Source organism: Mizuhopecten yessoensis, unplaced genomic scaffold, assembly GCF_002113885.1.
Source record: "Mizuhopecten yessoensis strain PY_sf001 unplaced genomic scaffold, ASM211388v2 scaffold11135, whole genome shotgun sequence".
NCBI lineage: Eukaryota > Metazoa > Mollusca > Bivalvia > Pectinida > Pectinidae > Mizuhopecten > Mizuhopecten yessoensis.
In genome coordinates, this window is record NW_018408897.1 from 418,413 (window position 1) to 434,650 (window position 16,238).

Sequence of the window (16,238 nt, forward strand, 5' to 3'; positions counted from 1 at the left end):
GGTATTTATTTTTACTACTCTGACTGTAAATACGTACCCTGGATTCCCTCGATAGCGTCCTGTATGTTGGTGCCAATCCTTGACATGTTAAGACATAGCACCAGCAGTGGTGCGCCAGAGATATCTGACGTTGTCTTACAGGGTCGTATGGTCAGATCGATGTTGTCTCTGCCGAGTTGTCCTCCCACGCTTCTAATCAACTCCTTGGTGATTATGTCCACCATAGTTTTACCCATTCCACTGCGCTCTTTCCATAGTCCCATAACTGTATCAGGGAAAGAATTAATGATATCAAATTTATTAAGTTTATTTCCGTTAGCCTAATGAGAAAGGAAAAATGTGTAGATATCTATTATTCAGTATTTATTATATAGCATTTATTATCGATATAGGTGTATTCGTATGTATTTATTGTATTTTGTGATGTTATGTTTCTGAAAATGCCATTATTTTTAAATGTTTTGGTATTAAATGAAACATACCTATTTGTTTCCTCTTTGCTTTAAGCAGAACTTCGAGTTGTGATTTCCTGGAGTTTAGTTCATCAACTGTTCCCCCTTTAAAATACAATCATTAGTGTATACAACAGTACAACATGTTTATCAAATAAGAATATCTATCGGAATATATAACGTCTGTAAGTACACTGCATGGATGTATTTGCCGGATGATTATCTAAAAATGATGAAAAGAAGGATAACATGAATGAAGCTTCTGACGTTAAGATTTACTTAAAGCGTTTATGTTATTAGACCAAATGAAAACAAGGAAAGTGATATTTTATAAAAATAAATCGAAGGTAAACAAATTGAGAAACAGGGTGCCATATTTTCAAAGCATGGGCAAGCTTTAACAATTACCTAGCTTTTCCTTCAAAGAACGCTTTTCGTCTTGTAGGCTTCCAATCAATTCAATTTGCTCCAATTTCAGGTTTTCATTGTCTCTCCTTGATTTTTGTAGTTCTTCATCTCTGGAATCTGAAATAGCCGAATGTGTATCCCAAAGGGCCAATTTAAGTACAGTGAACAATTTGTACATCAAATTGAATAACAAGAGGCACAAAGGTTCTGTATCGCTCACCTGGATATCTATGCAATCATGGCAAAATATTCTCCAAATGAGATCCAAGGGACTATGCCAGACCCCAATGCCCATTCCTGTAGTATGTCTGTATTAGATTTTTCATGCAAAGTAATTTAATGTATGGTTATGGGTGGGGATCTCAACTGTTTCCAAGCTGTGACTCAGAAACTAGATCCCTAGGGTTGTGGCCAGACCTTAGGATCAATTCTAATATCATGACTGCATTCGTCTCTTTTTGTCCAGCATTCGTATTTATAGTCTTGGGGTGGGGACCTCAACCGTTTAAAAGTTATGACCCAGGGGTAGACCCTAGGCCATCCTGGAAGGGGTGGGGTGTTCAACCTAACAATTTGTACAATTTTGAATCTCCACTACCGAGGGATGCTTCCAGTCAAGTATGGTTGATATCCAACTCTTAGTGCCAGAGAAAAGTCGCTTAAATCAATATAGCCAAATTTCCCCCTTTTGGCCCCGCCTCTCAGGCCCCTGGGGTCTGGAATACTCTTATGGAGTGACTGATACCGCACAATGCTGGATACAGTCTTACCTGAGTGAACGACGACAGTGTGCTGCCATCGGATCTTCCATTTCACATGACAAAGTACTAGATTTCGGGGTTCCCCAAGGGTCGGTGTTAGGACCACGAAAATATTGTATGTACTCCAAACCGATTGGAGAGATTTGTCGTCGCAATAGCCTTCGCTATCATTGCTATGCCGATGACACACAGATTTACATGGTCATCAAACCACAGGACAGTTGGAATACAGACTCAGAACGACTGGAAGCTTGTCTGACAGATATCAGTATCTGGATGAACGCCAACATGCGTAAGCTTAATCAGAAAAGGACGTAACTAATCGTCTTTCCACAGAGTGTTAGCAAACAATGGCTCTTCAGCTCAAGGTTTGTGCCAGAACTATAAAGACTGTTCCAGCTGTTAAAAACCTAGGGGTATACTTTGATAGTTCACTGAACATGGAGAAACAAGTGAACGCTATTGCCAAATCCTGTTACTACCAGATCAGGAACATCGGCTGTATTCGGCAGTTTTTAACTGCAGATGCATGCAACATTTTGGTGCATTCACTTGTTACCTCTCGCTTGGATTATGGTAACGCCCTGCTCTGTGGTATATATCTGACACACTAACTAGTCGTCTGCAGAGGGTCCAGAACACTGCAGCACGGCTAGTTACTCGTACTCGAAAGAGAGAGCACATCACACCTGTGCTTTATTCATTGCACTGGTTACCTGTACGATACAGGTCGCAGTTGTGTGTCCCAAAATCTCGTACTGTGACCTACGGAAATAGATCCTTTGGGAGGGTTTCGGCTACGTTGTGGAATAGCTTACCATCTGCTATTAGAAAGTCAAATACCCTGGCCAAGTGTAAGAGGGACATCAAAACACACCTCTTCACGTCTGCATTTTAGAATCTATGCAAAGACGTCATGTTAATACCACCCTTTTATTCGTTCAATTATGTGCACATTGCTTGCTTAAATGTATAAAAGTGATTGTAAGCCTTTGTTTTTTGTTTTCACAATTATAACTATTACTATTATTCATATGTTGCAAAGCGCTTTAGAGTAATTTTACAAATTAGATAGGGCGCTATATAAATGTTGTATATTATTATTATTATTACCACTACGGTTAGTGATCATACATTAATATAGCATAGCATTACAGCATATTATTTGAACACAAGTTAATGAGAATAAAGGATGGCCTCTGTGGTAATAAATAGTAGCATTGTTTGTGTCTAAATAGTATAACTTCATAAGAACGTCAATGCATCAACAGTGTAAATATATCACCTATTGTCTCCTTCAAAGAGTATTTTTCGTCTTGTAGCTTTCCATTCTGTTGTAATAAATCACCTCTTTCCAATTTCAGGTTTTCGTTTTCTTTCCTTAATGTTTGTAATTCTTTGTCACTAGAATCTACAATAAGAATAAATGCACTACTTTATTACAATTTTAATATCAATGAACATTTTGAACAACAGAGAAATGAAAATGAATCCCCCGTTAATCTCTACTACAAAATAGTTGATCATACATTACATGTAATAGAAAATATGCATGGTTAACAAACGATGGTAGTTTTATATGAGTTAATGTTGTATATTTTCTGTACCTTGTGATAGAGTGGTTCAATTAAAATGCTTGTATTTGTTATTGCAAAGAAAACCTTATAATTTGCAGAGACAATCTGTTTGGTTTACGAAAATGACCGTACTCAGTTCTTCCTTCAATCTTGCTAATTCCTTGTTTCCAGCAAATGATCCCGTTATATAACCTGAAGACGATGGTCGATATCTCCTAATGTCTTCCTCCTTCGTGTCTAGTTCTCTCTTTTGTTTTTTAATATTGCATTCCTTCCTATCCAGGTCCTCTTTAAGTCGTTTGTGCTCGTTTTTAAGCTCACGCAACTCGCTTTCAGTCTTGTCATATGACTGGAGCTTTTTCGACATAGCATCATTTCTACGTTTGCCATCGTCCCTTTCAGTTGTCATATCCTCTAATTGTTTTCTTACATTACGCACTTCAGCCTCTTTGTCTTTGATATCCTTCTTGTATTCATTTTCCTTTTCTCTCATTTCGTCGTGTATATTTAGTATCTTTTCAATATGCATGTTTTCCATTTCTACCATTTCCTGCTGGTAGTACTCCTCCAGCGTACAATACTCCTCGTTGCCTCGGTTCTCAGATTGAGAACGTTCCAGTTTCATGAAAACGTTGGTTATCTCGTTCACAACCTGTTGACATTCTGGAGACAATTTCATAAGTTTCTTCTTTTTGTGTGATGTCTCGTTTTTAGACTGCATTTCTATCCTTTTAGATTTGACAGCACCAAGGCACTTTTGGCATAAAATATTTCCGAGCATTCTGTGACCTTCATTTAATGCACGACTCACATTATCAAGTTTACCCATATTTGACGTAATAAAGTCCATGTGCTTTTTCACCTCGCTTCTTACATTCTGAAAAAATAAACGATAGACATACTAATATATTTCAAATTTAAATTGTTTACGATTGCAAAGAAATTAATAACTAAATGTTACTTTAACACATTAATTCAAGTGAAGCTTTCTGAAAACTTAATCTTTTGTTTAATAATTATTGACTGAGATGTGAGGTTTATGGCTGTCGCAATGTAGCAGGAATTTATCCTTCCAGGGTTTACATCAAATATTAGTTTAAGAAGACAGTTGTAAATCTGTAACGTCATTAAGGGTTTGATACACACTTTTCCCTTTTTGCTGTGTTCTATATGCTTCGAGACACTTAAGGTGACAGTACCAAAAAGGGATCACCAAATCATCATTTTCTTCCTCACTTAAAATATCAATGTCAGTATCGAAAACAGATCAAAACCTGAATTTTGAAATATTTTGCTCTTAAAATGATCATTGTTTTTTCAGTATTTCTATGTTCTGAATTTATTCGCGCAGTAAGAAAAATAAATATAGTCCTCGCACGTGTATAAAAAAAAAAAATTTGATTTGAAAAATGTTTTCAGATGCTATTTTATTTTATAATTTAGTCATCTGTAGACTAAAAATGATGCCTAACGTTGTATTATAAGGCTACATTATTGTAATACCCTTAAGTATTAAGACTAATCCGATTTGGGGTCTGCCTCCTTAGTTTTTTTTTTTTTCCCCGCTTATAATTATATTACAACTGATGAGTTCAAAATGGACAAAATGAAAATATGGTGCAATACAATTTTTACTTTATTCTGTTGTTTCCATCTAAAAAAATGTTTTTAAATTGGTACTTCATGTAAAATTCGTATTATCAGTTATTGTATTACGTAACAAGGAAGTTGACGCTGCTAGTGGACGTTCAGTGCCCGAGGTTGGCTGTAGCCTTGTTGCTGGAGTTTATTCTGGCAGGGTTACGTGGAATTCTAGTTTAAGTACAATTAGCTATTATAGCAAAAGTTGTGAACTCGTAATCTTATAAAGGTTGTTATATGCACCTCTCCGTTCTTGTCGTCCTCTACATATATTTTGGAACACATTTTGGTCAATATGTTCTCTCATTTCACCTTTAGTACTACAGATAAGTTATAAAGGCACACAATGGCCATGTTGCAACAAAACGTTTAAATCGTTTATTTTTTAGGTCGACAAAAAGTGTTCCAATAGACGTTTTTATGACTCTTTTATGATAAGATAATCTGATAATGTCACAATATAATTGGATAGAATTGTTAATCTAAAACAGTAGGATCTTACCTTCACTAAAGTGGGTGCATCAGTTTTGAGGTGATGCGACCAAGACAAATCCATGTTCATTCTTCAAATTTCACAAGTCTTGGATACTGTAAAAGAGAAGAAAAATTCGGTATCAAAATATTTTTGTATGATAATTACAGTGTTACAATTGACTATCGGTGAACAATATTGATGCACAAGAAATTAAATTAAAATTTCTCTCAGTCCCTTACATATTCCAAGGAACAACTGTAAATGTTTTCGTAATCATTCTCATCGTTGAACAATTTGTACCTTACAACTAATTTTTTAAATCCTTTTTTTCCAGAGCTGCGTCTTTCATTAAAATGTAAATAATTTTAACTGGGTTATTAATTGGAATTCACGGTCGATACGCAACGACAACATAAACTTTACAAGAGATCCCAGATCCCCCACCATCGTACCATCATCGTGAGTTCTAATTTGAGAAAGATTCCTAACAAACCTTCACTGTCAAATTCCGAGATGGCCATTTGGTTTATCCAATCATTTTCTAAAGTAAACATGCACCATGAGGGACCAGGTGGAACTAGCCTATCACATTTGAGAAAGATTCTTCCAGTGCATGTACTTCCTGAGAAATAGTGATAACAAACCTTCACTTTCAAATTACAAGATGGCCGCATATCGGTCATTTCTAGTATACAAAACCTATTTGGGAAGTTGCCTTCAATGTTTTCAAAGAAATACCGAAAACAAACCTTCATTGTCAAAATCTGAGATGGCCTGCTTTCAGCCATTTTGTTTATCTGATCAGTTTCAAAAGTATACATGCTCAATAAAAGACTAAGGGGAACCCACATATTAAATTTGAGAAAGTTCCCTCACGCACTTTCTTGGAAATTGCAATAACATACATTCACTGTCAAAATCCAAGATGGCTACCTGTTGGCCATTTTGTTAATCTGATCAGTTTAAAGATAAAATATGCTTGACTAAAGCCAAAGGGAAACTGGCATATCAAATTTGAGAAAGAACCTTCCAGTTCTTTTCGAGAAATTAAGATAACAAACTTTCACTGTCAAAATTGAAGATGGCCTTATGTTTACTTTGTTTATCCGATCAATCTCAAAAGTTAATCTTGCATGAAAAAATTGGAAATATCCCTCCAATACTTTCTGAGAAATAGCGATAACAAAACTCTGATGATTGTGGGCTAAAAATAGAACCCAAACAACAGTGTGATATAACGTGGTTGTAAGTATTATCAGAGAGAGAAAAAAAAGAGTAAATTAATGGAATATGAATATGAAATATGAAAAGACTACTTGACATTATAAAGAAAGAAGGAACTTTTGCTTCAGAAAGACGGCATACAAGGTTCGCTCCAACTGATTGTGTTGCCTTCATTGACGATCGCTAACGTCATGAGTCAAACATTGCCTTATATTTTCCGAAAAGACGTTCATTATGACTTTCCAGTAAATGCTAGTGACCATCAGCCAAAACCTGAACCAAGACCAAGGGCGCTACCACCTACCGCCTTCCTAGGTGACCATCAGCCCAGACCTGAACCAAGACCAAGGGCGCTTCCACCTACCGCCTTCCTACGTGACCATCAGCGCAGACCTGAACCAAGATCAAGGGCGCTACCACCTACCTCCGACCGCCTACCACCTTCTACCTACCGCCTTCCTACGCCTGCCAAGTCATTTTGTGGGACAATGCATTTGCATTTTGTGAAACATTTGGGGATAATCCCCAGGTCACATTACTGAATCTCCACCGATCTCAGGATGGGCTGAAGAATACAACCAGGAGGTCGCCGAAAGCTTCCCTTGAGTAGTATTTAATTGGGGTGACATAGTTAACTGTTTTGTAATAAGTAACTGCTAGCTAATTTTATAGCAGTCATTGCAGTGTTAGACATCTCATTACCCATTTATCACAAGATTAACTTGTCTATTAATTTTTTAAGTTGTGATTTTAAAATGAAATTTATATCAATTGTATTTCAATTCTCGTTTGCACCCATTTGTTTTTCATGTCACTTTCACTCACTGTTTTCATTTATATTGTACTCTTGAGTATTTTGGAGAAAATAAAGATATGGTGATGATGAACTCACACATAAACATTTTTTTCTGCATCGCACTGGAACAGTTATTCACTTGTTTTGCCTCAATTTAAGATTACCGAAGATACATGAACGCTTTTCTGTAAGTTTGATTACAGTAGAATGGCATGGTTAAATACCAAAATAATCGGTTATTCTATGTGACGTTTCGATGACTAGTACAGTATGTACTCTGTCACCTTCCTCAGACAAATGACCATTGAAGCGTTTGCACACAAAGGTGTAAAATGTGTACGAGTTGTCCACATATCAATGTCGAATCGGCTAAGCGTATGTACAATTAGTTGTTATATATGTACCGAAATGACTCGACTCAGCTACGCTTTGCTTAATACTTGTGTGTGTAAATATGTGATGATCTTGACAAATTGTTTTTTTATGTTTACATGATCTAGGTCAACATTGTCATAGTGTTAATTTTGTAAAATACACTACTTTAAACTTTAACCAATTTTGTTTCGTTTTAGGCTGTGATAACCTTTTAAAAGTACTAATGATTATTCCTGTTCATTCTCAATAAATAGTCAACCGACCGACATGGAAAACAACTGTGTATAAAGGATTTAACAGGGTGTTATTACCTGTGTTTTTCAGGTGGTATTACCCACTTTGTAAAGTTGTTTGCCGCGAAATGTTTTTCTTTACAAATATATTCTGTGTTGTTCCACTTTTATTTGTTGGACTATTATGTAGTTATTGAAACTTTCAAAACCAATTATTAAAGGTTTACCTCCAGTCTAGTTTTAGTTTCATAATATACCTAAAGATCAATTAATAATAAATTATTTTGCCGGTAATCAATGAATAAATTTATACTTTACATATATTTTCTTTTTATGTGAATTGTAAGGAATCAATTTTGACACAAATCGAACACATGCCAAGTCTGCTGTAGTATCTGGTAGGGTCCATAGTTTATGCGGATATGTTTGACTATGAACGAGTCTGAACCGTCATACTGGCGGCCGTTTTTCCTTCCTTCACGCCACAGTCTAGTTTCTACACTTCTGATTGCGTGATTGATACACAACTGCGAAAATGTATAATCCTGATGTTATGGATGTATATCACCACAATGGCATGCGACAGCTAAGGCTTTAGTCAAAGCAAAAGTATAAAACTTTGATAGGTCAGAGCGACTTAAATCTTTCTTTATCTACATGTAATATATGAACAGTTTCATATATATCATAAAGATCAACAGCAAGGACTATGCCAGTGGCATGAATATTTTATTTGTACTGATATTGCTGGGATTGTGTCCCCTTATCTGTTACCTTCCTTTCAGTCATCGACGGGAAGAACCAATGTGATATTATTCAACAATAAATCATAATCATTCACAGATTTATGAACTTATACTTTTATTTACCTCTTGAGCGCACTTGTATTATAAAACTATGTTATTACTTATAAATCAGCATCAACCACGCACCCTTCGATTGGTGAATGTACACCCCAGATGGAGCCTCACGCAGAGAGCCGGATATAACGTTACTGATAAAAGGTTTTAGTGTGATTGATGTAGCATATATAACATACAAAATCACAAAGACATCACGGGTTGTTCATGTTTAATAGGACGAGTCGGGCCTAGGGCACAATCCCCACGTGTGTCACACGCTCAGGTGCCCAAGTCCCGCATCGCCTACCGTCAACCCATGTTCGATGGGTACAAAACATGTTAATGTAGCGACCCGACCGGTTGGGTTGAGACCCATCTCTATAACACATGCATCTATTGCCTGGGGAGATTGTAGTCATAGCAGACACGTTACCTCCCACGTTGCGCAAATCATAGATGTCGCCACATATATATGCAGTGTCTAACCCATGATGAGCGAAAGGTATATGGTAACTTGCAACAGAGAATTTGGATTTCTGTGTTTGTTTTGCTACCTCTGTAGTGTCTTTGTCGATCCCCTGTGGGACCTTTATTCAATCAGTCTTCGACCTTTAATTATTATTAAAATTATAACTATTGTAAAATAGATGGTTGACGACAGCTCTGAAAATGATAACTATAACATATGTTCCCTGCACTGACCCAGACTAGCAAACATTTAAGAAAATGCCCATCTAATACATTATAAAGTATAGCATGATTATTAGAATAATAAGTTGTGCAGAAGGAATATTTTGTGCATAAGAAGTAAGATCAGTTATTTAAAGACATATACATTAATGAAAACAAGGGTCACTATCTACATTTATAGGTTGTTATCTTCCTATATGAAAGCATAGACCTTAATCAAAACAAGGGTTACTATCTACATTTATAGGTTGTTATCCTCCTATATGAAAACATATAACTTAATGTAAACAAGGGTAACTATCTACATTTATAGGTTGTTATCTTCCTATTTGAAAGCAAAAACCTTAATATAAACAAGGGTTACCATTTACATTTATAGGTGGTTATCTTCCTATATGAAAGCATATACCTTAATGTAAACAAGGGTTACTATCTATATTTATAGGTTGTTATCTTCCTATTTGAAAGCAAAAACCTTAATGTAAACAAGGGTTACCATTTACATTTATAGGTGGTTATCTTCCTATATGAAAACATATAACTTAATGTAAACAAGGGTAACTATTTACATTTATAGGTTGTTATCGTCCTATATGAAAGCATATACCTTAATGTAAACAAGGGTTACTATCTAAATTTATAGGTGATTATCTTCCTATATGAAAGCATATACATTAATGTAAACAAGGGTAACTATCTACATTGATAGGTTGTTATCTTCCTATATGAAAACATATACCTTAATGTAAACAAGGGTTACTATCTACATTTATAGGTTGTTATCTTCCTATATGAAAGCATATACCTTAATGTAAACTAGGGTAACTATCTGCATTTACAGGTTGTAATCTTTCTATATGAAAGCATATACCTTAATGTAGACTAGGTTTACTCTCTACATTTATAGGTAGTTATCTTCCTATATGAAAACATATAACTTAATGTAAACAAGGGTAACTATCTACATTTATAGATGGTTTTCTTCCTATATGAAAACATATAACTTAATGTAAATAAGGGTAACTATCTACATTTATAGGTTGTTATCTTCCTATATGAAAGCATATACCTTAATGTAAACAAGGGTAATTATCTACATTTATAGGTTGTTATCTTCCTATATGAAAGCATATACCTTAATGTAAACAAGGGTTACTATCTACATTTATAGGTGATTATCTTCTTATATAAAGCCATATACCTTAATGTAAACAAGGGTAACTATCTACATTTATAGGTGGTTATCTTCCTATATGAAAGCATATACCTTAATGTAAACAAGGGTTACTATCTACATTTATAGGTGATTATCTTCTTATATAAAGCCATATACCTTAATGTAAACAAGGGTAACTATCTACATTTATAGATGGTTATCTTCCTATATAAAGGCATATACCTTAATGAAAACAAGGGTTACTATCTACATTTATAGGTGGTTATCTTCCTATATGAAAACATATACCTTAATGTAAACAAGGGTAACTATCTACATTTATAGGTGGTTATCTTCCTATATGAAAACATATACCTTAATGTAAACAAGGGTTACTATCTACATTTATAGGTTGTTATCTTCCTATATGAAAGCATATAACTTAATTTAAACAAGGGTTACTATCTACATTTATATGTTGATATCTTCCTATATGAAAGCAAATACATTAATGTAAACAATGGTTACTATCTACATGTATAGGTGATTATCTTCCTATATGAAAACATATAACTTAATGTAAACAAGGGTAACTATCTACATTTATAGATGGTTTTCTTCCTATATGAAAACATATAACTTAATGTAAATAAGGGTAACTATCTACATTTATAGGTTGTGATCTTCCTATATGAAAGCAGATATTCCTTAATGTAAACAAGGGTAACTATCTACATTTTTAGGTGGTTATCTTCCTATATGAAAACATATACCATAATGTAAACAAGGGTAACTATCTACATTTTTAGGTGGTTATCTTCCTATATGAAAACATATAACTTAATGTAATCAAGGGTTACTATCTACATTTATAGATGGTTATCTTCCTATATGAAAGCATATACATTAATGTAAACAATGGTGACTATCTACATTTATAGATGGTTATCTTCCTATATGAAAGCATATACATTAATGTAAACAATGGTGACTATCTACATTTATAGATGGTTATCTTCCTATATGAAAGCATATACATTAATGTAAACAATGGTGACTATCTACATTTATAGATGGTTATCTTCCTATATGAAAGCATATACCTTAATGTAAACATGGGTAACTATCTACATTTTTAGGTGGTTATCTTCCTATATGAAAACATATACCATAATGTAAACAAGGGTAACTATCTACATTTTTAGGTGGTTATCTTCCTATATGAAAACATATACCATAATGTAAACAAGGGTAACTATCTACATTTTTAGGTGGTTATCTTCCTATATGAAAACATATACCATAATGTAAACAAGGGTAACTATCTACATTTTTAGGTGGTTATCTTCCTATATGAAAACATATAACTTAATGAAAACAAGGGTAACTATCTACATTTATAGGTGGTTATCTTCCTATATGAAAACATATACCATAATGTAAACAAGGGTAACTATCTACATTTATAGGTGGTTATCTTCCTATGTGAAAACATATAACTTAATGTAAACAAGGGTAACTATCTACATTTTTAGGTGGTTATCTTCCTATATGAAAACATATAACTTAATGAAAACAAGGGTAACTATCTACATTTATAGATGGTTATCTTCCTATATGAAAGCATATACATTAATGTAAACAATGGTTACTAATATACATTAATGAAAACAAGGGTCACTATCTACATTTATAGGTTGTTATCTTCCTATATGAAAACATAAAACTTAATGAAAACAAGGGTAACTATCTACATTTATAGATGGTTTTCTTCCTATATGAAAACATATAACTTAATGAAAACAAGGGTAACTATCTACATTTATAGATGGTTATCTTCCTATATGAAAGCATATACCTTAATGTAAACATGGGTAACTATCTACATTTTTAGGTGGTTATCTTCCTATATGAAAACATATAACTTAATGAAAACAAGGGTAACTATCTACATTTATAGGTGGTTATCTTACTATATGAAAGCATATACCTTAATGTAAACAAGGGTAATTATCTACATTTATAGGTTGTTATCTTCCTATATGAAAGCATATACCTTAATGTAAACATGGGTAACTATCTACATTTTTAGGTGGTTATCTTCCTATATGAAAACATATACCTTAATGTAAACAAGGGTAACCATCTACATTTAGAGGTTTTTATCTTCCTATAGGAAAACATATAACTTAATGAAAACAAGGGTAACTATCTACATTTATAGGTTGTTATCTTCCTATATGAAAGCAGATAACTTAATTTAAACAAGGGTTACTATCTACATTTATATGTTGATATCTTCCTATATGAAAGCAAATACATTAATGTAAACAATGGTTACTAATATACATTAATGAAAACAAGGGTCACTATCTACATTTATAGGTTGTTATCTTCCCCTATATGAAAGCATATACCTTAATGTAAACATGGGTAACTATCTACATTTTTAGGTGGTTATCTTCCTATATGAAAACATATACCATAATGTAAACAAGGGTAACTATCTACATTTATAGGTTGTTATCTTCCCCTATATGAAAGCATATACCTTAATGTAAACATGGGTAACTATCTACATTTTTAGGTGGTTATCTTCCTATATGAAAACATATAACTTAATGTAATCAAGGGTTACTATCTACATTTATAGATGGTTATCTTCCTATATGAAAGCATATACCTTAATGTAAACATGGGTAACTATCTACATTTTTAGGTGGTTATCTTCCTATATGAAAACATATAACTTAATGTAATCAAGGGTTACTATCTACATTTATAGATGGTTATCTTCCTATATGAAAGCATATACCTTAATGTAAACATGGGTAACTATCTACATTTTTAGGTGGTTATCTTCCTATATGAAAACATATACCTTAATGTAAACAAGGGTAACTATCTACATTTATAGGTGGTTATCTTCCTATATGAAAGCATATATCTTAATGTAAACAAGGGTTACTATCTACATTTAAAGGCCTGTATTGTTACGCCTATACATTTTGTTTGTTTAAATTGTATGCTATGAAGTCTTCCTGTATATTTTTCCAGTTCGGTTTTGTATAAATATATTGAGGCCGTGTCATGTTTCTTTTTTCTTTCTTTTTTCTCTCTTAAGGATGTACTCTTCTGAGGTTTCAATCACGTTCAAGTCTCGTTTTAATCTGGTGTAATGGGCTTTTGTAATATTTAACAACTTATGATCAAGTTTATTAGCAAACACGCATTTGAAAAATATGTCAAAAAACTAGATGCCTGTTGTTTGTAGATTTTTTTTTACAAGAATTTAAAAAAAAATTACCAATTCGGCGGCCATTTTGAAAATGTGTATTATTGTGTAAATCTTGTGCTTCAAAAAAGGCCAAAATTTCACCTTTTTTGGCACTAGATTGATCACTTAAATTGTCATTGTGTCGCCATTTTTAGTTGTAGCAGGTTCATTTTTGCTGTACAACTTTATAATGTTCAATATGATAAAAATAATATGCAACAAACTGGAAAATTATACATTATTGATATTTATTTTACATATTTAGTGTTACTGAAGAACTTTTGATTTTTGACCCCGAAAAAAGTAAAAAAATAACACAAATGATAATGGGACAAAAAAAGAAGCACACTGACCCCCCATTTTTGTAGATGTTTTAGAAAGAGAAACACGTTTTCATTTAATTCATTTAATATTAAAAAAAGTTAAGTACCAGAACTTTTTATATCAAGCGTTTAATCTGTAAAAAAATGGTAAAAAATGAGGTTTTTTTCATTAAAAATTAGGGGGTAGGGGTAACTAAAGTCGACTTTTTGAGTTAAAACAAAAAGGTTAAGAAATTTTACTTGCATAATTTAAAAGAAAATAATATTTTCAACAATTCTACAAACATTTATACATATCTGATAACCCACTTGGAAGAAATTGTATGAATTTGTTCTGCAAGTGGTCAAAACCCAAAAAATCACCTAAAATCATATGTTGTGGTAAATTGGTATCTTTGACCGATCATAGCACAAAAACGAGCACACGGACATATGTTTTTTTTTTGTATTTTCTACTATGCCATTTACTCCTTTTTCCAAAAATCCATATAAGAAAAAAAGTTTAATACAGGAAATTTTTGATTTCTCAGAGGTGTACATCCTTAAGACCTGACCAAACAATCACACAGTTTATCTATTCTGTTTCTCTATTAAAAAATAGCTGTGTAAAGATAGATAAGAAATTACCTTTATGAATGGAATGGTAAATCTTCTTTCGTTTCCACTATCGTAGAATGGTATTTTGGATTCTGCAAAGACGCGTAGAAGTCGGATATTCGTCGTTGATTTCTTTTGCAGAGTTGTTGATGTTTGAAGTTTAATCAAATAAGATTTACGGATACAATTTGTGAATATATGTAAAGTTATTGATTGTAAATATTGAACCGTAAATTGATACCATAACTCATTATCTATATTGTAATCAGCGTTGGTATAAGTTTACTGTACATCAACAGCTATTTATTAATCCATAAAATCTAAAAATAATTTTAAAGTTAAGTTATAACTTTAGAACCGTATTGGTAGACAAAGACCAATAGGCGAAAGCAACGTTTTATCGTTGTTAAACAAAAGAGGCTGAGGGAGAAACAAAACATGCATGTGATGCACGTAACAATACGGTGATCGTGGGTTTTCAGTACACTAACACGTGATATGAGATATTCAAATAATCAGAATGTGCCCGACATACTTGATAGTCAGTTTGTAGACTAGGGGATGATAATAAACCTGGAACATTCTATAAATAGTGTTTTTTTCTAACTTAGAATCTGCTGTAATGAAGATGTAAGTACTTCTATAAGGCATGCACGTCTCGGTGTATATAATAGTACCGACTGGAACGGGATGAATATCTATTTATCCTTTAAATGAAAGGAAAACGAATAGAAAGTCCAAACATGAAAGTTACAATAAAGGAAACTGATGACATATACATATGCTATCTCTACATATATCTACCATTTCCCACACAGTCACATATTTAAATCTGGTCACGCTTGTATGAAACTCGAAAAGTGGAGCATTTTCTTAAATTTGAGATTTTCTTCTTACATTGACATATGTTCTAGATGTTTCATACAACTGGGGCCAGTTATTATATAAAATGTACCCACCTTCTTGAAAAACGCCCTGTCAGATTTGAAATATGGACAACACTGACGGAAAACCCTAGTTTCGGTTTCAGTTCCGAGAGACGTATGCTGGCCTTCAGTCTTATCTGGTTCTATAAATAGGTTTCACGAGACCTCCGCTGTAATCATGTTAACTTGTGTGGTATTATCAATATCTACGCATGGCTATACTTTGTATACCTACATTCCGACCATCTACGTGTAAGAAGATTGATGGAGGCGTTGTTATGACGGGTTTTTCGTTCTAGGTACTTTCCCTTTCGCTTTTTTATTCAACTTGTTATTCATTCATATATTAAATCTGAGATATAACTTTCATGTTTTATTTTTAATTAAAATTTGCAAAATGACAAAAAGCAGGTGTCGTTTATCAGCCCTCTCCTATTATGTTTACATCTACATAAAAACAAAAACGATCATGTAATTAAGTGGAA

At 33.4% G+C, this 16,238-nt stretch overlaps 1 protein-coding gene across 6 annotated transcripts in view; it reads right to left on the minus strand.

The window, feature by feature from the left end:
- The window catches only part of LOC110466517 (paramyosin-like), a 28,342-nt gene extending 12,358 nt beyond the window's left edge, over nt 1-15,984 (minus strand). For 2 of the 6 annotated variants that reach the window (XM_021523052.1, XM_021523051.1), the window contains exon 1: nt 15,787-15,984. Coding sequence is in view for 4 of the 6 variants with exons in the window: in XM_021523057.1 (XP_021378732.1) it covers nt 38-265; nt 483-557; nt 861-977; nt 2,907-3,032; nt 3,331-4,075; nt 5,342-5,401 (1,351 nt within the window). In the remaining 2 variants the exon portion in view is untranslated. Of the gene's footprint in view, nt 1-37; nt 266-482; nt 558-860; nt 978-2,906; nt 3,033-3,330; nt 4,076-5,341; nt 5,428-14,857; nt 14,960-15,786 lie in introns of all 6 variants that reach the window. The other 4 variants (XM_021523057.1, XM_021523056.1, XM_021523055.1 and 1 more) reach the window with 4 other exon arrangements.
- Nucleotides 15,985-16,238: the final 254 nt, after the last annotated feature.